This window comes from Leucoraja erinacea, unplaced genomic scaffold, assembly GCF_028641065.1.
Source record: "Leucoraja erinacea ecotype New England unplaced genomic scaffold, Leri_hhj_1 Leri_445S, whole genome shotgun sequence".
NCBI classification, from domain to species: Eukaryota; Metazoa; Chordata; class Chondrichthyes; order Rajiformes; family Rajidae; genus Leucoraja; species Leucoraja erinaceus.
In genome coordinates, this window is record NW_026576346.1 from 42,946 (window position 1) to 63,493 (window position 20,548).

Consider the following 20,548-nt stretch of genomic DNA (forward strand, 5'->3'; position numbering starts at 1 on the left):
AATGGCCTCTACTCCTGCACCTATTGTCTATTGTCTGTTATCACATTGAATGGTGGTGCTGGTGCTGGCTCGAAGGGCCGAATGGCCTACTCCTGCACCTATTGTCTGTTATCACATTGAATGGCAGTGCTGGCTCGAAGGGCTGAATGGCCTACTCCTGCACCTGTTGTCTATCCTCCCTCTCTCCATCCTGATCGGACTCGCTTCACATTGTCTGTAACTAGTTTTCACCTAAACCACAGCTAACAACGACCTGTTTCCTTAATCATCTTTGCCTATATTTCAATCATTAGTTCTATATCTCTCTACATCACTGTCTATATCTCTCCTTTCCTCTCTCCCCCCCCCCCCCCCCCCGACTCTCAGCCTGAAGGGTCTCGACCCGAAACGTCACCCATTCCTTCTCTCCACATACGCAGCCTGTCCAGCTGAGTTACTCCAGCAGAGGGTAGTTGAGGCCACACAGTTCATTGGCTATATTTAAGAGGGAGTTAGATAACCATATAACAATTACAGCACGGAAACAGGCCATCTCGGCCCTACAAGTCCGTGCCGAACAAATTTTTTTTTTTTCCCTTAGTCCCACCTGCCTGCACTCCATTCCCTTCTCATCCATATGCCTATCCAATTTATTTTTAAATGATACCAACGAACCTGCCTCCACCACTTCCACTGGGAGCTCATTCCACACCGCCACCACTCTCTGCGTAAAGAAGTTCCCCCTCATATTACCCCTAAACTTCTGTCCCTTAATTCTGAAGTCATGTCCTCTTGTTTGAATCTTCCCTATTCTCAAAGGGAAAAGCTTGTCCACGTCAACTCTGTCTATCCCTCTCATCATTTTAAAGACCTCTATCAAGTCCCCCCTTTAACCTTCTGCGCTCCAGAGAATAAAGACCTAACTTATTCAACCTTTCTCTGTAACTTAGTTGTTGAAACCCAGGCAACATTCTAGTAAATCTCCTCTGTACTCTCTCTATTTTGTTGACTGATGTGGCCCTTGTGGCTAAAGGGATCAGGGGGTATGGAGAGAAAGCAGGGATGGGATACTGAGTTGGATGATCAGCCATGATCATATTGAATGGCGAATGGTGCAGGCTCGAAGGGCCGAATGGCCTCTACTCCTGCACCTATTGTCTATGTTTCTATACCCCCTGACACCCGTACCAATCAAGAATTTCTGCTTTAAAAATACCCATTGGACTTGGCCTCTACAGCCGTCTGTGTGGCAATGAATTCCACAGATTCACCACCCTCTGGCTAAAGAAATTCCTCCTCATCTCCATTCTGCTCCAATCACTTATGAACATGTAGACTCACATGCAGGTTTGGCGATCGTTTCGGCCCAACACCTCCGCTCAGTCCGCAATAACCAACCTGATCTCCCGGAGGCTCAGCACTTCAACTCCCCCTCCCATTCCCAATCCAACCTCTCTGTCCTGGGCCTCATCCATGGCCAGAGTGAGTCCCACCGCAAATTGGAGGAGGAGCACCTCATATTTCGCTTGGGTAGTTTACACCCCAGCGAGATGAACATTTTGACTTCACCAATTTCAGGTAGTCCCTGCTTTCTCCCTCCTTCCCCTCCCCTCCCCAGCTCCCCCACAGCCTCCGCCTCTTCCTTTCCTCTCGAAGGCTCGAAGGGCCGAATGGCCTACCCCTGCACCTATCGTCTATGTTCTCGATCCTGACCAGGGGTGCTGCCCGCACGGAGTTTGCACGTTCTCCCGGCGGCCTGCGTGGGTTTTCTCCGGGTGCTCCGGTTTCCTCCCACACACTCCCAACAGTACAATTTTGTAGGCTAATTGGCTTCTGTAAATTGTAAATTGCCCCCTAGTGTGTGTAGGATAGTGCCAGTGTGTTGCCGGTCGGCTTAGGCTCGTTGGGCCGAAGGGCCCGTTTCCGCAATGTGTCTCTAAAGTCTAGACGAGAGGCGGACAATCCTTCACGAGTGGTTCAACAGTATCTCCAGCCAGCAGGGGCAAGAGGTGATGAACTGTCTGGAATAGCAAGGGCCCCAGCCTTTGGCAAAGCTTATCCGGATGCTGTTGGGGTCGAAGGGGCCATCGGGAAAATCCAAGATGGCCGTCCTCTGCAAGGCCCGGGCCTTGTGGTAGTCGAAGATCTTGACGGAGTAGCCGGGCTGGACCCTGTGGACGGAGAGCCTGCGGGAGTTGGGGGGCCCCAGGGTGGGGGAGTTGACGAAGACGGGGTGCTCGCTGCGGTTGTAGGCCCAGACCCCGTCCCACTCGCGGCTGAGCAGGATGCCCCGGCCTATCTTGCCCCGGGTCCTCCTCACCATCTCGTGCCGGTCGGCCACGTGGAGCTGGCCCAGGCAGAAGCCGTTTCCCCGGGGCTGGTCGCAGAAGACCCCCACCGAGGGCTCGTGGACAGCGTAGAGCCTGCCCACCCGGGTCCTGTGCTCCCAGTAGGCCACGCTGCACCAATGGGCCTCTCTTGACAGATGCGGGCCCAAGCCAAAATCTACAGGGGCGAAAACTCACAGGAGTCAACATCAAAAAGCGCAGGACAAGAAACATTATTAATAACACATTTTCTGTTATTTGCATTTAGAAACATAGAAATTAGGTGCAGGAGTAGGCCATTCGGCCCTTCGAGCCTGCACCGCCATTCAATATGATCATGGCTGATCATCCAACTCAGTATCCCGTACCTGCCTTCTCTCCATACCCCCTGATCCCCTTAGCCACAAGGGCCACATCTAACTCCCTCTTAAATATAGCCAATGAACTGTGGCCTCAACTACCCTCTGCGGCAGAGAGTTCTAGCCTGTCCAACCCCTTAAGAATTTTGTAAGTTTCTATAAGATCCCCTTATCCCCTTGAATAACTTCCCTCTGGAAGGCAACTCCGGACTGTCAAAGCTGCCACAGCCAGGACATAAAACAGTTTTTATAGAAACATAGAAACATAGAAATTAGGTGCAGGAGTAGAGGCCATTCAGCCCTTCGAGCCTGCACCAGCACCGCCATTCAATATGATCATGGCTGATCATCCAACTCAGTATCCCGTACCTGCCTTCTCTCCATACCCCCTGATCCCCTTAGCCACAAGGGCCACATCTAACTCCCTCTTAAATATAGCCAATGAACTGGCCTCGACTACCCTCTGTGGCAGAGAGTTCCAGAGATTCACCACTCTCTGTGTGAAAAAAGTTCTTCTCATCTCGGTTTTAAAGGATTTCCCCCTTATCCTTAAGCTGTGACCCCTTGTCCTGGACTTCCCCAACATCGGGAACAATCTTCCTGCATCTAGCCTGTCCAACCCCTTAAGAATTTTGTAAGTTTCTATAAGATCCCCTCTCAATCTTCTAAATTCTAGAGAGTATAATCAAGTCTATCATTTATCAGTTTATTCCTTATGGGGTTGGACAGGCTAGATGCAGGAAGATTGTTCCCGATGTTGGGGAAGTCCAGGACAAGGGGCCACACACACACAGCTTAAGGATAAGGGGGAAATCCTTTAAGACCGAGATGAGAAAAACATTTATTTTCACACACAGAGAGTGGTGAATCTGTGGAATTCTCTGCCACAGAGGGTAGTTGAGGCCACACAGTTCATTGGCTATATTTAAGAGGGAGTTAGATGTGGCCCTTGTGGCTAAAGGGATCAGGGGGTATGGAGAGAAGGCAGGTACGGGATACTGAGTCGGATGATCAGCCATGATCATATTGAATGGCGGTGCAGGCTCGAAGGGCCGAATGGCCTACTCCTGCACCTAATTTCTATGTTTCTATGTTTCTATGAGAGAAGGCAGGTATGGGATACTGAGTTGGATGATCAGCCATGATCATATTGAATGGCAGTGCAGGATCGAAGGGCCGAATGGCCTCTACTCCTGCACCTATTTTCTATGTATCTATGTATTTATTCATGTGTGTGTATATATTTACATAATTGTACATGGACACACTGATCTGTTCTGTAGTCAATGCCTACTATGTTCTGTGTGCTGAATCAAAGCAAGAATTTCATTGTCCTATACAGGGACAATGTATAGGACAATAGACAGAAGATAACACTCTATTGCAGTGAAGAAAGCAAATGGTCTGAAGAAGGGTTTCGGGCCCGAAACGTTGCCTATTTCCTTCGCTCCATAGATGCTGCCGCACCCGCTGAGTTTCTCCAGCTTTTTTGTGTACCAAGGCGAATGGCATGTTGGCCTTCATAACAAGAGGAGTCGAGTATAGGAACAAAGAGGTCCTTCTGCAGTTGTACAGAGCCCTGGTGAGACCATACCTGGAGTATTGTGTGCAGTTTTGGTCCCCTAATTTGAGGAAGGACATTCTTGCTATTGAGGGAGCCCAGCGTAGGTTCACCAGGTTAATTCCCGGGATGGCGGGACTGTCGTATGCTGAGAGAATGGAGCGGCTGTGGGCTTGTACACTCTGTGGAGTTTAGAAGGATGAGAGGGAATCATATCGAAAGATTGTTAAGGGTTTGGACACGCTAGAAGCAGGGAGAATGGAGTGGCTGGGCTTGTACAATCTGGAGTTTAGATTGATGAGAGGGGATCTTATTGAAACATATAAGATTATTAAGGTACACAAAATTGCTGGAGAAACTCAGCGGGTGCAGCAGCATCTATGGAGCGAAGGAAATAGGCAACGTTTCGGGCTCGAAACCCGGAAGGGTTTCGGCCCGAAACGTTACCTATTTCCTTAAGGGTTTCGGGCCCGAAACGTTGCCTATTTCCTTAAGGGTTTCGGGCCCGAAACGTTGCCTATTTCCTTAAGGGTTTCGGGCCCGAAACGTCGCCTATTTCCTTCGCTCCATAGATGCTGCTGCACCCGCTGAGTTTCTCCATCATTTTTGTCTACCTTCGATTTTCCAGCATCTGCAGTTCCTTCTTAAGATTATTAAGGGTTTGGACACGCTAGAGGCAGGAAACATGCTGGAGGAGTCCAGAACCAGGGGCCACACACACACACACACACACACAGTTTAAGAATAAAGGGTAAGCCATTTGGAACGGAGACGAGGAAACATTTTTTCCTCACAGAGAGTGGCGAGTCTGTGGAATTCTCTGCCTCAGAGGGCGGTGGAGGCCGGTTCTCTGGATGCTCTCAAGAGAGAGCTAGATAGGGCTCTTAAAGAAAGCGGAGTAGGAGGATACTGATTGGGGTACGATCACATTGTATGGTGGTGCAGGCCTAAAGGCCTACTCCTGCACCTATTGTCTATTGTCTATTGATGTGGGGAGAGGAATGAACGGGGCACTGATTGGGGATGATCAGCCATGATCACATTGAATGGCGGTGCAGGCCTCAAGGCCTACTCCGGCACCTATTGTCTATTGATGTGGGGAGAGGAATGAACGGGGCACTGATTGGGGATGATCAGCCATGATCACAATGAATGGTGGTGCAGGCTTAAAGGCCTACTCCTGCACACCTATTGTCTATTGTCTATTGATGTGGGGAGAGGAATGAATGGGGCACTGATTGGGGATGATCAGCCATGATCACATTGAATGGCGGTGCTGGCTCGAAGGGCCTCAAGGCCTACTCCTGCACACCTATTGTCTATTGTCTATTGATGTGTGGAGAGGTAGGAACGGGGCACTGATTGGGGATGATCAGCCATGATCACTTTGAATTGAGGGATCACAGCTTAAGGATATGGGGGAAATCCTTTAAAACCGAGATGAGAAGAACTTTTTTCACACAGAGAGTGGTGAATCTCTGGAATTCTCTGCCACAGAGGGTAGTTGAGGCCACACAGTTCATTGGCTCTATTTAAGAGGGAGTTAGATGTGGCCCTTGTGGCTAAGGGGATCAGGGGGTATGGAGAGAAGGCAGGTACGGGATACTGAGTTGGATGATCAGCCATGATCACTTTGAATGGCGGTGCTGGTGCTGGCTCGAAGGGCCTCAAGGCCTACTCCTGCACCTATTTTCTATTGTCTCTCTTGAGTCCTGCCGAAACGCTGCCTGGCCCGCTGAGTCGCTACAGCATTTCGGGATTGGCCTGCTGAAGGGCCTGTTTCCACATTGCATCTCTAAGCACTGGAGGACGTGGGAGGGGGGGGGAAGGGCGGAGAAGGCTCACGTTGAACAACAAGGGTCACTGAAGGATCAGAGCAGAGGAATCAGACCAGACACTCTGTGATCAACAGAGACTGATCCCGGGAACTCAGCCAAGGACACAGGGAACACTGTTCCTCAGAACGCACGTCAGTGCTGTCGTGCACGACACAACTTCCTCTGGCAAGCACCAGAGAGGCGTGGCATCCAAAAATAACCTTCAAGACGCCACTTCTGTTAGAGAGGAGAGGGGGGGGGGGGAGGACCAGTGCCGACCACTGCCGACCAGCGACCCCCGCACCTTGACACCACCCTACACCCACTAGGGTGTATCTATCCACCTATTGCTTAAGACACAGAGTGCTGGGCTAACTCAGCGGGTCAGGCAGCATCTGCGGAGAACATGGATGGGTGACATGGAGAACATGGAGAACATGGATGGGTGACGTTTCTCTGGGGGTTCAGTATTGATGTGGATAGAGAACTGGCTGGCAAACAGGAAGCAAAGAGTAGGAGTAAACGGGTCCTTTTCACAATGGCAGGCAGTGACTAGTGGGGTACCCCAAGGCTCAGTACTGGGACCCCAGCTATTTACAATATATATTAATGATCTGGATGAGGGAATTGAAGGCAATATCTCCAAGTTTGCGGATGACACTAAGCTGGGGGGCAGTGTTAGCTGTGAGGAGGATGCTAGGAGGCTGCAAGGTGACTTGGATAGGCTGGGTGAGTGGGCAAATGTTTGGCAGATGCAGTATAATGTGGATAAATGTGAGGTTATCCATTTTGGAGGCAAAAACAGGAAAGCAGACTATTATCTAAACGGTGGCCGATTGGGAAAGGGGGAGATGCAGCGAGACCTGGGTGTCATGGTACACCAGTCATTGAAGGTAGGCATGCAGGTGCAGCAGGCAGTAAAGAAAGCGAATGGTATGTTAGCTTTCATTGCAAAAGGATTTGAGTATAGGAGCAGAGAGGTTCTACTGCAGTTGTACAGGGTCTTGGTGAGACCACACCTGGAGTATTGCGTACAATTTTGGTCTCCTAATCTGAGGAAAGACATTCTTGCCATAGAGGATTTGAGTATAGGAGCAGGGAGGTTCTACTGCAGTTGTACAGGGTCTTGGTGAGACCACACCTGGAGTATTGCGTACAGTTTTGGTCTCCTAATCTGAGGAAAGACATTCTTGCCATAGAGGATTTGAGTATAGGAGCAGGGAGGTTCTACTGCAGTTGTACAGGGTCTTGGTGAGACCACACCTGGAGTATTGCGTACAGTTTTGGTCTCCTAATCTGAGGAAAGACATTCTTGCCATAGACGATTTGAGTATAGGAGCAGGGAGGTTCTACTGCAGTTGTATAGGGTCTTGGTGAGACCACACCTGGAGTATTGCGTACAGTTTTGGTCTCCTAATCTGAGGAAAGACATTCTTGCCATAGAGGATTTGAGTATAGGAGCAGGTAGGTTCTACTGCAGTTGTACAGGGTCTTGGTGAGACCACACCTGGAGTATTGCGTACAGTTTTGGTCTCCTAATCTGAGGAAAGACATTCTTGCCATAGAGGATTTGAGTATAGGAGCAGGGAGGTTCTACTGCAGTTGTACAGGGTCTTGGTGAGACCACACCTGGAGTATTGCGTACAGTTTTGGTCTCCAAATCTGAGGAAGGACATTATTGCTATAGAGGGAGTGCAGAGACAGTTCACCAGACTGATTCCTGGGATGTCAGGACTGTCTTATGAAGAAAGACTGGATAGACTTGGTTTATACTCTCTAGAATTTAGGAGATTGAGAGGGGATCTTATAGAAACTTACAAAATTCTTAAGGGGTGGACAGGCTAGATGCAGGAAGATTGCTCCCGATGTTGGGGAAGTCCAGGACAAGGGGTCACAGCTTAAGGATAAGGGGGAAATCCTTTAAAACCGAGATGAGAAGAACTTTTTTCACACGGAGAGTGGTGAATCTCTGGAACTCTCTGCCACAGAGGGTAGTTGAGGCCACAGTTCATTGGCTATATTTAAGAGGGAGTTAGATGTGGCCCTTGTGGCTAAGGGGATCAGGGGGTATGGAGAGAAGGCAGGTACGGGATACTGAGTTGGATGATCAGCCATGATCATATTGAATGGCGGTGCTGGTGCAGGCTCGAAGGGCCGAATGGCCTCTACTCCTGCACCTAATTTCTATGTTTCTATGTTTCTATAGATGCTGCTGCACCCGCTGAGTTTCTCCAGCAATTTTGTGTACCTTAATAATCTTATATGTTTCAATAAGATCCCCTCTCATCAATCTAAACTCCACAGAGTGTACAAGCCCAGCCGCTTGCTCCATTCGATTCTCGAAATGACACCAAATCTCACTCTCACCTGGCCAAAGGTCGCTGCTGTTGTTGGACGGTTCTATCGCCCCTTGGTCGTAAGCAAAGTTGTGTTCCAGGAAGTCTACAGGGGTGAAGACAGTGCAGATTGTAAAACCAGCCAACAAAGTTCGCAACTGCAAAAACCAATCTGGGTCTCGCCAAGAGTTAAAAAAAGGACATTGACAAAAATGTCTCTGATATTTATCGCCCGTGAAATGTACAACTCGTTGGGAGACAACTAGCCACCCTCATGGTTGCAGACCGGAGCCATCAAGGCTAGGCTGGGCAAGACTGCAAGCTTAAGAACTGAATGTTACTGTTTTAATTATGAAGATGAAAATAGGATATTGGGGGGGGAGTGTTTCAGCTTGGAGGTCATTCCTTTCTTCGGATTGGAAAAAGGAAATTTATAACGCAGGTGCAGCTTGGTGGTGGAGCTGCTACCTCACCGCACCAGAGACATAGAAACATAGACAATAGGTGCAGGAGTAGAGGCCATTCGGCCCTTCGAGCCTGCACCAGCACCGCCATTCGATATGATCATGGCTGATCCAACTCAGTATCCCATCCCTGCCTTCTCTCCATACCCCCTGATCCCTTTAGCCACAAGGGACATATAGAAACATAGAAACATAGACAATAGGTGCAGGAGTAGAGGCCATTCGGCCCTTCGAGCCTGCACCAACACCGCCATTCGATATGATCATGGCTGATCATCCAACTCAGTATCCCATCCCTGCCTTCTCTCCACACCCCGTGATCCCTTTAGCCATAAGGGACATATAGAAACATAGAAACATAGACAATAGGTGCAGGAGTAGAGGCCATTCGGCCCTTCGAGCCTGCACCATTCGCCATTCGATATGATCATGGCTGATCATCCAACTCAGTATCCCGTACCTGCCTTCTCTCCATACCCCCTGATCCCTTTAGCCACAAGGGACACATCTAACTCCCTCTTAAATATAGCCCATGAACTGTGTGGCCTCAACTACCTTCTGTGGCAGAGAATTCCACAGATTCACCACTCTCTGCGTGTGAAAAAAAAAAAGATTTTCTCATCTCAGTCCTAAAAGACTTCCCTCTTATCCTTAAACTGTGTGTGTGTGTGTGTGGGCCCCTTGTCCTGGACTTCCCCAACGTCGGGAACAATCTTCCTGCATCTAGCCTGTCCAACCCCTTAAGAATTTTGTAAGTTTCTCTGCAGGACGTTTGTTCCCATCTACCTGCGCTCAGACCATAACCCTCCATTCCTTTCCCGTCCATATAACTATCCAATTTATTTTTAAATGATAAAAACGAACCTGCCTCCACCACCTTCACTGGAACTCTCTGCCGCAGAGGGTAGTCGAGGCCACAGTTCATTGGCTATATTTAAGAGGGAGTTAGATGTGGCCCTTGTGGCTAAGGGGATCAGAGGGTATGGAGAGAAGGCAGGTACGGGATACTGAGTTGGATGATCAGCCATGATCATATTGAATGGCGAATGGTGCAGGCTCGAAGGGCCGAATGGCCTCTACTCCTGCACCTATTTTCTATGTTTCTATGAAGCTCATTCCACACACAGCCACCACTCTCTGAGTAAAGAAGTTCCCCCTCATGTTACCCCTAAACTTCTGTCCCTTAATTCTCAAGTCACGTCCCCGTTTCTGCCTTCTCCCCATACCCCCCGACTCTTTGTACGTCTTTGGAGCGTGGGAGGAAACCGAAGATCTCGGAGAAAGCCCACGCAGGTCACGGGGAGAACGTGCAAACTCCGTACAGACAGCGCCCGTAGTCGGGGTTGAACCCGGGTCTGTTGAAGGGCCTGTCCCACTTTCACGGCCTAATTCACCACCTCCGCCGAGTTTGCCCTTGACTCGTATTCGCAGCATGGTCGTCAGGAGGTTGTCTTGCTAGTCGCAGGCCTCGTGACATCAACTAGGCCCGGGCTGTTTTTTCTAGCCTTATTAAAAAAGTCCACGAGTAAAAAAGGTCGTGAATTAGGTGGGGAAAGTGCGACGGGCCCTTCAGGCAGCAACTCTACCGCTGCGCCATTTTGTATCGCAATTGACTAACTTATTTTAGAACTTGCCATCAATGTTGTTCTGGTTTTTGCTTGGTGATAGCTTGGAGTAAGGTGGTGGCGGAGATTCTGAAAGAGAAATGCAGTTTGTTTTTGGTCTTTAGAACGTGCAAGGGGGGGCGATCCACCCATTGTATGAACACTCTGAGCTCAACCAATATACCTTAACAATTTTTGTACAAGTGTTTTGATGTCTAGACTGATATAATTAATGCAATCTGCAGATCTTTTCAAAACACAAAGACAGGCTTCGAATCTCCTCGAAGGCTTACAACATTCCCACCAACTTTAGTGTGGTTTCGGAGATAGAGGGCGGAAACAGGCCCCTGGGCCTACTGAGTCCGAGCCAACCAGCGACCAGCGACCTCCCGTTCTAAGTTATCCCACTTTCCCATCCACTCCCGACACACTAATGGAGGGGGGTGGGGGAGGGGCCGAATAACCTACAAACACACTTTAGGGGGATGTGGGCCAAACGTGGGCAGGTGGGATTGGTTGGCATGGGAACGTTAGGCCTAAGGGCCCATTTCCACCCTGTATGGTTCTACAGCATCATTGGGAAGAAACTGGAGCACCTGGAGCAAACCCACGTGGTCACAGGGAAAATATGCAAACTCGATTCCTGGGAATCTATCTCCAAACCTCTAGATGAGTATAGGAGCAAAGAGGTCCTTCTGCAGTTGTGCAGGGCCCTAGTGAGACCACACCTGGAGTATTGTGTGCAGTTTTGGTCCCCTAATTTGAGGAAGGACATTCTTGCTATTGAGGGAGCCCAGCGTAGGTTCACCAGGTTAATTCCCGGGATAGCGGGACTGTCATATGCTGAGAGAATGGGGCGGCTGGGCTTGTACACTCTGGAGTTTAGAAGGATGAGAGGAGATCTCATTGAAACATTATTTCATAGGACATTATTGCCATAGAGGGAGTGCAGAGACGGTTCACCAGACTGATTCCTGGGATGTCAGGACTGTCTTATGAAGAAAGACTGGATAGACTTGGTTTATACTCTCTAGAATTTCGAAGATTGAGAGGGGATCTTATAGAAACTTACAAAATTCTTAAGGGGTTGGACAGGCTAGATGCAGGAAGATTGTTCCCGATGTTAGGGAAGTCCAGGACAAGGGGTCACAGCTTAAGGATAAAGGGGAAATCCATTAAAACTGAGATGAGAAGAACTTTTTTCACGCAGAGAGTGGTGAATCTCTGGAACTCTCTGCCACAGAGGGTAGTTGAGGCCAGTTCATTGGCTATATTTAAGAGGGAGTTAGATGTGGCCCTTGTGGCTAAGGGGATCAGGGGGTATGGAGAGAAGGCAGGTACGGGATACTGAGTTGGATGATCAGCCATGATCATATTGAATGGCGGTACAGGCTCGAAGTGCCGAATGGCCTACTCCTGCACCTAATTTCTATGTTTCTATGTTTCTATGAAACATATAAGATTATTAAGGGTTTGGACACGCTAGAGGCATTGGGAGAGTCCAGATCCAGGGGCCACACACACAGTTTAAGAATAAGGGGTCGGCCATTTAGAACGGAGACGAGGAAACACTTTTTCTCACAGAGAGTGGTGAGTCTGTGCAATTCTCTGCCTCAGAGGGCGGTGGAGGCCGGTTCTCTGGATGCTTTCAAGAGAGAGCTAGATAGGGCTCTTAAAGATAGCGGAGTCAGGGGATATGTGGGGAGAAGGCAGGAACGGGGTACTGATTGGGGATGATCAGCCATGATCACATTGAATGGTGGTGCTGGCTCGAAGGGCCGAATGGCCTCAACTCCTGCCCCTATTGTCTATTGTCTATTGGCCCATAAGCTCTTTGGGTGGGGAAGGAACATTGCAGGGGGTGCGTTTGAGAATCTGGGGGTCGGTTCATCAGAGCTCCTACGTAACGGGCCACTCGGCCCATCTCCCCAGCCTAGCCCACGTCCCAGCAACAATGAATGGACTATCTCTGCTCCTGTCTCCGCGTTGATGCCACAAGTATGTAGGCGAGCGGTCTTAGCGATCTAATTACACCAAAGGCTGGCACCAGCCGTACATTCCACTGAAGCCTCGGGAAAGCAGATTGGCCCGTGTCCCAGTGTGTTGTGGAGAAGTACAAAGAACAAGCAAACACACACACACACACACACACACACACGGGTTTAGTGCTGTTAAGAGACACAGCGCCGAAACATCCCGACTCCGCGCCAAACAGCGCCCCCCGCTCGCAAACGCGTACAGTTTTGGTCTCCAAATCTGAGGAAGGACATTATTGCCATAGAGGGAGTACAGAGAAGGTTCACCAGACTGATTCCTGGGATGTCAGGACTGTCTTATGAAGAAAGACTGGATAGACTTGGTTTATACTCACTAGAATTTAGGAGATTGAGGGGGGGATCTTATAGAAACTTACAAAATTCTTAAGGGGTTGGACAGGCTAGATGCAGGAAGATTGTTCCCGATGTTGGGGAAGTCCAGGACAAGGGGTCACAGCTTAAGGATAAGGGGGAAATCCTTTAAAACCGAGATGAGAAGAACTTTTTTCACACAGAGAGTGGTGAATCTCTGGAACTCTCTGCCACAGAAGGTAGTTGAGGCCACACAGTTCATTGGCTATATTTAAGAGGGAGTTAGATGTGCCCTTGTGGCTAAGGGGATTAGGGGGTATGGAGAGAAGGCAGGTACGGGATACTGAGTTGGATGATCAGCCATGATCATATTGAATGGCGAATGGTGCAGGCTCGGAGGGCCGAATGGCCTCTACTCCTGCACCTAATTTCTATGTTTCTATGTTCTAACAAGCAAACACACACACACACACACACACACACACACGCGGGTTTAGTGCTGTTAGGAGACACAGCGCCGAAACATCCCGACTCCGCGCCAAACAGCGGCCCCCGCTCGCAAACGCCACCCAACGCACCTCAGTGACAATTTACAATCACGCATAGCCAATCTGCCTACAAACCCGGCACGTCTCTGGAGCGTGGGAGGAAACCGGGTCACGGGGAGAACGTGCAAACTCCGCACAGACAGCACACGTAGTCAGGATGGGAGGCGGGTCTACCGCTGCGCCATTCCTGCCCGCCGTGCGTGGAGCGCTTCACGGTGGAAGTGGGGAAGCCGTTCCCAGTCAGGGTTCAGATTCTAGAGATGCTGCCTCACCCGCTGAGTTACTCCAGCATTTTGTGTCTCCCTTCCCAGCCTGGGTGTCAGGGGCTACAGACAATAGACAATAGACAATAGACAACAGGTGCAGGAGTAGAGGCCATTCGGCCCTTCGAGCCTGCACCATTCGCCATTCAATGTGATCATGGCTGATCATCCACAATCAGTATCCCGTCCCTGCCTTCTCCCCATATCCCCTGACTCCACTATCTTTAACATAGAAACATAGAAATTAAGTGCAGGAGTAGAGGCCATTCGGCCCTTCGAGCCTGCACCATTCGCCATTCAATATGATCATGGCTGATCATCCAACTCAGTATCCCGTACCTGCCTTCTCTCCATACCCCCTGATCCCTTTAGCCACAAGGGCCACATCTAACTCCCTCTTAAATATAGCCAATGAACTGTGTGGCCTCAACTACCTTCTGTGGCAGAGAGTTCCACAGATTCACCACTCTCTGTGTGTGAAAAAAGTTCTTCTCATCTCGGTTTTAAAGGATTTCCCCCTTATCCTTAAGCTGTGACCCCTTGTCCTGGACTTCCCCAACATCGGGAACAATCTTCCTGCATCTAGCCTGTCCAACCCCTTAAGAATTTTGTAAGTTTCTATAAGATCCCCCCTCAATCTCCTAAATTCTAGCGAGTACAAGCCGAGTCTATCCAGTCTTTCTTCATAAGACAGTCCTGACATCCCAGGAATCAGTCTGGTGAACCTTCTCTGCACTCCCTCTATGGCAATAATGTCCTTCCTCAGATTAGGAGACCAAAACTGTACGCAATACTCCAGGTGTGGTCTCACCAAGACCCTGTACAACTGCAGTAGAACCTCCCTGCTCCTATACTCAAATCCTTTTACTATGAAGAATGTCTTTCCTCAGATTAGGAGACCAAAACTGTACGCAATATTCCAGGTGTGGTCTCACCAAGACCCTGTACAACTGCAGTAGAACCTCCCTGCTCTTAGACTCAAATCCTTTTGCTATTAAGAGCCCTATCTAGCTCTCTCTTGAAAGTATCCAGAGAACTGGCAATGGGCAAAGGCAGGAGAATGGGGATGGATAGATCGATAGGGGCCGTGATGGAAATTTTTCAGGAGTTGATGGAAGAATTGGAACTGGGTGAACCAAAAACGAAACCAGGCCTCCCTGTTTGTTACACCGGATGCTCGCTGGCTTCCCGCGACAGTAAATAAACGGCCTAACGCGGAACTGACCTGGGATATCCTGGGTCAGGCCATGTTGGCTCAGCTCTGGACTAGGACGGGAAGGCTGCTAGCCGGGAAACTTGGAAAAGAGGAAGGTAGACAAAAATGCTGGAGGAACTCAGCGGGTGCAGCAGTATCTATGGAGCGAAGGAAATAGGCAACGTTTCGGGCCGAAACCCGGAAGGGTTTCGGCCCGAAACGTTACCTATTTCCTTAAGGATTTAGGCCCGAAACGTTACCTATTTCCTTAAGGATTTCCCAAAACGTTACCTATTTCCTTAAGGATTTCGGCCCGAAACGTTACCTATTTCCTTAAGGGTTTCAGCCCGAAACGTTGCCTATTTCCTTAAGGGTTTTGAGCCCGAAACGTTGCCTATTTCCTTAAGGATTTTGGGCCCGAAACGTTGCCTATTTCCTTCGCTCCATAGATGCTGCTGCACCCGCTGAGTTCCTCCAGCATTTTTGTCTACCTTCGATTTTCCAGCATCTGCAGTTCCTTCTTGAACGTGGAAAAAAAGAGAACGCCTTCCATCCTCCAGCGAAACCACACGTTCGACAATAGACAATAGACAATAGGTGCAGGAGGAGGCCATTCGGCCCTTCGAGCCAGCACCGCCATTCAATGGCTGATCATCCCCAATCAGTACCCTGTTCCTGCCTTCTCCCCATATCCCCTGACTCCGCTATCTTTAAGAGATCATTCAATATGATCATGGCTGATCATCCAACTCAGTATCCCGTACCTGCCTTCTCTCCATACCCCCGATCCCCTTAGCCACAAGGGCCACATCTAACTCCCTCTTAAATATAGCCAATGAACTGTGTGGCCTCAACTACCTTCTGCGGCAGAGAATTCCACAGATTCACCACTCTCTGTGTGAAAAAAGTTCTCCTCATCTCGGTTTTAAAGGATTTCCCCCTTATCCTCAAGCTGTGACCCCTTGTCCTGGACTTCCCCAACATCGGGAACAATATTTCCTTAAGGAAATAGATAACGTTTCGGGCCGAAACCCTTCCGGGTTTCGAGCCCGAAACGTTGCCTATTTCCTTCACTCGATAGATGCTGCTGCACCCGCTGACTTCCTCCAGCAGTTTTGTCTCTGTGTGTAGTTCATTCCTCAACATATAACCATATAACCATATAACAATTACAGCACGGAAACAGGCCATCTCGGCCCTTCTAGTCCGTGCCGAACACATAATCTCCCCTAGTCCCATCTACCTGCGCTCAGACCATAACCCTCCATTCCTTTCCCGTCCATATAACTATCCAATTTATTTTTTAATGATAAAATCGAACCTGCCTCCACCACCTCCACTGGAAGCTCATTCCACACAGCTACCACTCTCTGAGTAAAGAAGTTCCCCCTTATGTTACCCCTAAACTTCTGTCCCTTAATTCTCAAGTCATGTCCTCTTGTTTGAATCTTCCCTACTCTCAGTGGGAAAAGCTTATCCACGTCAACTCTGTCTATCCCTCTCATCATTTTAAAGACCTCTATCAAGTCCCCCCTTAACCTTCTGCGCTCGAGAGAATAAAGCCCTAACTTATAATAACCATATAACCATATAACAATTTACAGCACGGAAACAGGCCATCTCGACCCTTCTAGTCCGTGCCGAACACATATTCTCCCCTAGTCCCATCTACCTGCGCTCAGACCATAACCTTCCATTCCCTTCACGTCCATATCACTATCCAATTTATTTTTAAATTATAAAAACGAACCTGCCTCCACCACCTTCAGTGGAAGCTCATTCCACACAGCCACCACTCTCTGAGTAAAGAAGTTCCCCCTTATGTTACCCCCAAACTTCTGTCCCTTAATTCTCAAGTCATGTCCTCTTGTTTGAATCTTCCCTACTCTCAGTGGGAAAAGCTTGTCCACGTCAACTCTGTCTATCCCTCTCATCATTTTAAAGACCTCTCTCAAGTCCCCCCTTAACCTTCTGCGCTCCAAAGAATAAAGACCTAACTTGTTCAACCTTTCTCTGTAACTTAGTTGCTGAAACCCAGGCAACATTCTAGTAAATCTCCTCTGTACTCTCTCTATTTTGTTGACATCCTTCCTATAATTAAGTGACCAAAATTGTACACCATACTCCAGAATTGGTCTCACCAATGCCTTGTACAATTTTAACATTACATCCCAGCTTCTATACTCAATGCTCTGATTTATAAAGGCTAGCATACCAAAAGCTTTCTTTACCACCCTATCTATATGAGATTCCACCTTCAAGGAACTATGCACGGTTATACCCAGATCCCTCTGTTCAACTGTATTCTTCAATTCCCTACCATTTACCATGTACGTCCTATTTTGATTTGTCCTGCCAAGGTGTAGCACCTCACATTTATCAGCATTAAACTCCATCTGCCATCTTTCAGCCCCATCTCTGTAACTTAGTTGCTGAAACCCAGGCAACATTCTAGTAAATCTCCTCCGTACTCTCTCTATTTTGTTGACATCCTTCCTATAATTGGGCGACCAAAATTGTACACCATACTCCAGATTTGGTCTCACCAACAACATCTCAAGGTAGGTTCGACTTACCAGGATCGCAGAGCCGGCTGAAGTGGTATGGGTTGCAGCAGACGAGGCCAGAATCTTCCACACTCCTCCTGGAGCAGTCGCAGATGGAGAGGTGCTTGAGCTGGTGGGGCCATCTGAGGTCTGGCCAGCGGAATAGCTTGCAGGTCAGGACCTGGGGCCAGTGGTTGACCCCGCTCCTTGCCAGAGACACACACCCTACGCGATCCTCAGCTGCCCCAGCCTCCACCGCCCGAGCCAGCATCTCCAGCTGGTCCTCCCGCAGCCTCTTGAAGAGCGAGTGAGTCAGGGGCTTCAACCCGCCCTGAAGACCCCCATTCTGGCAGCGGCCCCTCCAGAGTCTACGGACTGCGGACGCACGCCGGGACGGGAACATGCGCCGCCAGTTCACCGGGCTCAGTGGCGAGGTCGATCACCAACGGAGGGGGAAGGAGAGGGAGGGAGGGAGAGGGAGGGATGGGGGGGAGGGGAGGGGGGGGTGGGAGGGAGAGAGAGAGAAAACTGCTGGAAATACAAGGAGAAGGAGATGAAAAATCAGTCACGTTAGAGTGGGGGAAATAAATCGAACTTTGCAAAAACAAAAGTTTCAAAAAGTCTGCAAAGAAAGTTTCCAAAAGTTGGCCAAAAGTTGCAGCAGAAAGTTATTGAAAACTTGCCACTGAAGTTTTCAAATCAGGAACAGAAATGGTCATTTTAGCAAACTTTGCACACACACAGAAAAAGTTTCGAAAACATTGCAAGGAAAGTCTCAAAAACTTGGCCAAAAGTTGCAGCAGAAAGTTATTGAAAACTCACCACTGAAGTTTTCAAATCAGGAACAGAAATGGTCATTTTAGCAAACTTTGCACACACACAAAAAAAAGTTTCGAAAAGTTTGCAAAGGAAGTCTCAAAAACCTGGCCAAAAGTTACAGCAAGAAAGTTATTGAAAACTTGCCACTGAAGTTTTCAAATCAGGAACAGAAATGGTCATTTTAGCAAACTTTGCACACACACAGAAAAAGTTTCGAAAACATTGCAAGGAAAGTCTCAAAAACTTGGCCAAAAGTTACAGCAGAAAGTTATTGAAAACTTGCCACTGAAGTTTTCAAATCAGGAACAGAAATGGTCATTTTAGCAAACTTTGCACACACACAAAAAAAAGTTTCGAAAAGTTTGCAAAGGAAGTCTCAAAAACTTGGCCAAAAGTTACAGCAGAAAGTTACGAAAACAAAAGTTTTCAAAGGCAGGAACTTTTGTTTTTAAAGTTTGCAAAATTAGGAAAAGCAATCAATTCCCCCCCCTAAAAAAAAACTTAAACACATTTAAATACAGGAGCAGACATTTGCCAAATTCGCAATTAAAAAAAAAAGTTTGCTAAGTTAGGAAAAGTGATCAACATCTAATAATCGAGGCTGCTTCCAAAATGTCAAACTCCAAACCTTACATTTAAAAACAGGAGGAGGAAATGTCATGTTGCAATATGTAAAGAGTTTGCAAAAACAGGGAGAGGAGTTAGTTTTATGGTGTTCCAAATTTTAAAAAGATTGCAACGAAGGGTTATTTATGTACGAGCTTGTTTCAAACTTTAGCTGAAGTTGAAGTGGACTTAACTAGTTAAGCAACTCCGAGAGAAGGGCTCACTTTATCTGAACCTTACAGAGAAAGTGAGCCCTTCGCTCAGAGTTGCTTAACTAGTCCTTGCCATTCTTTCTCCACTTTTTGAAATGTTTCCGTGCTTTTCCAAAAGAAAGTCCTTTGAAAAGATGCAAGTCTGTAAGATGCATCTTTTAGGATCACGTTGAAAAGTTTTTAAAAGGAGGGGAACTTTAAAAAAACACGTCCAGGATTTCGCAAATGTTCCCCTCCCCACTGAACAAAACAACAAATAACAAACTTACTTCTCAGTGATGCTTCTTCCCGGAGATATTCCCACCCTTGTGAAGTCCGACAGCTCTCTCCCGGGGCCGGTTCACAGTGACTGCACATACGACCAAAGATTGTCTCGTGTCTTTACATACGACTGGCTTCCACGACCCATCTCTCTCTCTCTCCCTCCCTCTCCTTAAACTGGACTGGGTGGGAAAAAAAAGTTGGGAGGGCCCTGGCTAAGGGAAGGGAGGGGAGGTGAAGGGGCAATCTATGGCTCGCCGCTTGTCTCTAGTGGCTGGAGATTTAGCCAAACAATTGGTGGGCAGTCAGACTTAAGGCGGGATAAACCCTGGACATTGATTTCCCTTTAACCCTTTCTTGGAGTCACAGATACAGTGTGGAAACAGGCCCTTCGGCCCAACCTGCCCAGCCCGACCCATCTACACTAGTCCCACCTGCCTGCGTTTGGCCCATGTCCGTCCAAACCCGTCCTATCCATGTACCTGTCCAACTGTTTCTCAAACGTTGGGATAGTCATAGAAACATAGAAACATAGACAATAGGTGGAGGAGTAGAGGCCATTCGGCCCTTCGAGCCTGCACCAGCACCAGCACCGCCATTCAAAATGATCACGGCTGATCATCCAACTCAGTATCCCATCCCTGCCTTCTCTCCATACCCCCTAATCCCCTTAGCCACAAGGGCCACATCTAACTCCCTCTTAAATATAGCCAATGAACTAGCCTCAACTACCCTCTGTGGCAGAGAGTTCCAGAGATCCAGAGATCACGGCTGATCATCCAACTCAGTATCCCATCCCTGCCTTCTCTCCATACCCCCTGATCCCTTTAGCCACAAGGGCCACATCTAACTCTCTCTTAAATATAGCCTGGCCTCAACTACCTTCTGTGGCAGAGAATTCCACAGATTCACCACTCTCTGTGTGTGAAAAAAAATGTTTTCCTCATCTCGGTCCTAAAAGATTTCCCCCTTATCCTTAAACAGAGAGTTGTGAGTCTGTGGAATTCTCTGCCTCAGAGGGCGGTGGAGGCCGGTTCTCTGGATGCTTTCAAGGGAGAGCTAGATAGGGCTCTTAAAGATAGCGGAGTCAGGGGATATGGGGAGAAGGCAGGAATGTGGTACTGATTGGGATAGAAACATAGAAACATAGAAATTAGGTGCAGGAGTAGAGGCCATTCGGCCCTTCGAGCCTGCACCGCCATTCAATATGATCATGGCTGATCATCCAACTCAGTATCCCATCACTGCCTTCTCTCCATACCCCCTGATCCCCTTAGCCACAAGGGCCACATCTAACCCCCTC

General features: G+C 48.5%; 1 protein-coding gene across 2 annotated transcripts; it reads right to left on the reverse strand.

Moving 5' to 3' along the window:
• Positions 1 to 355: 355 nt before the first annotated feature.
• On the reverse strand, positions 356 to 19,437 carry LOC129693841 (mothers against decapentaplegic homolog 6-like). Of its 2 annotated transcripts, XM_055630587.1 has the most exons (5): positions 19,254 to 19,437; positions 17,378 to 17,878; positions 10,478 to 10,537; positions 8,411 to 8,485; positions 356 to 2,484 (listed from the first exon to the last, which is right to left on the reverse strand). In XM_055630587.1, exons 2-5 carry the CDS (start codon positions 17,748 to 17,750, stop codon positions 1,946 to 1,948), a joined length of 1,047 nt encoding a protein of 348 aa, XP_055486562.1. In that variant the 5' UTR covers positions 17,751 to 17,878; positions 19,254 to 19,437; the 3' UTR covers positions 356 to 1,945. The 2 variants fall into 2 exon arrangements, with proteins under 2 accessions (XP_055486562.1, XP_055486563.1); XM_055630588.1 differs by lacking the exon at positions 10,478 to 10,537.
• Positions 19,438 to 20,548: the final 1,111 nt, after the last annotated feature.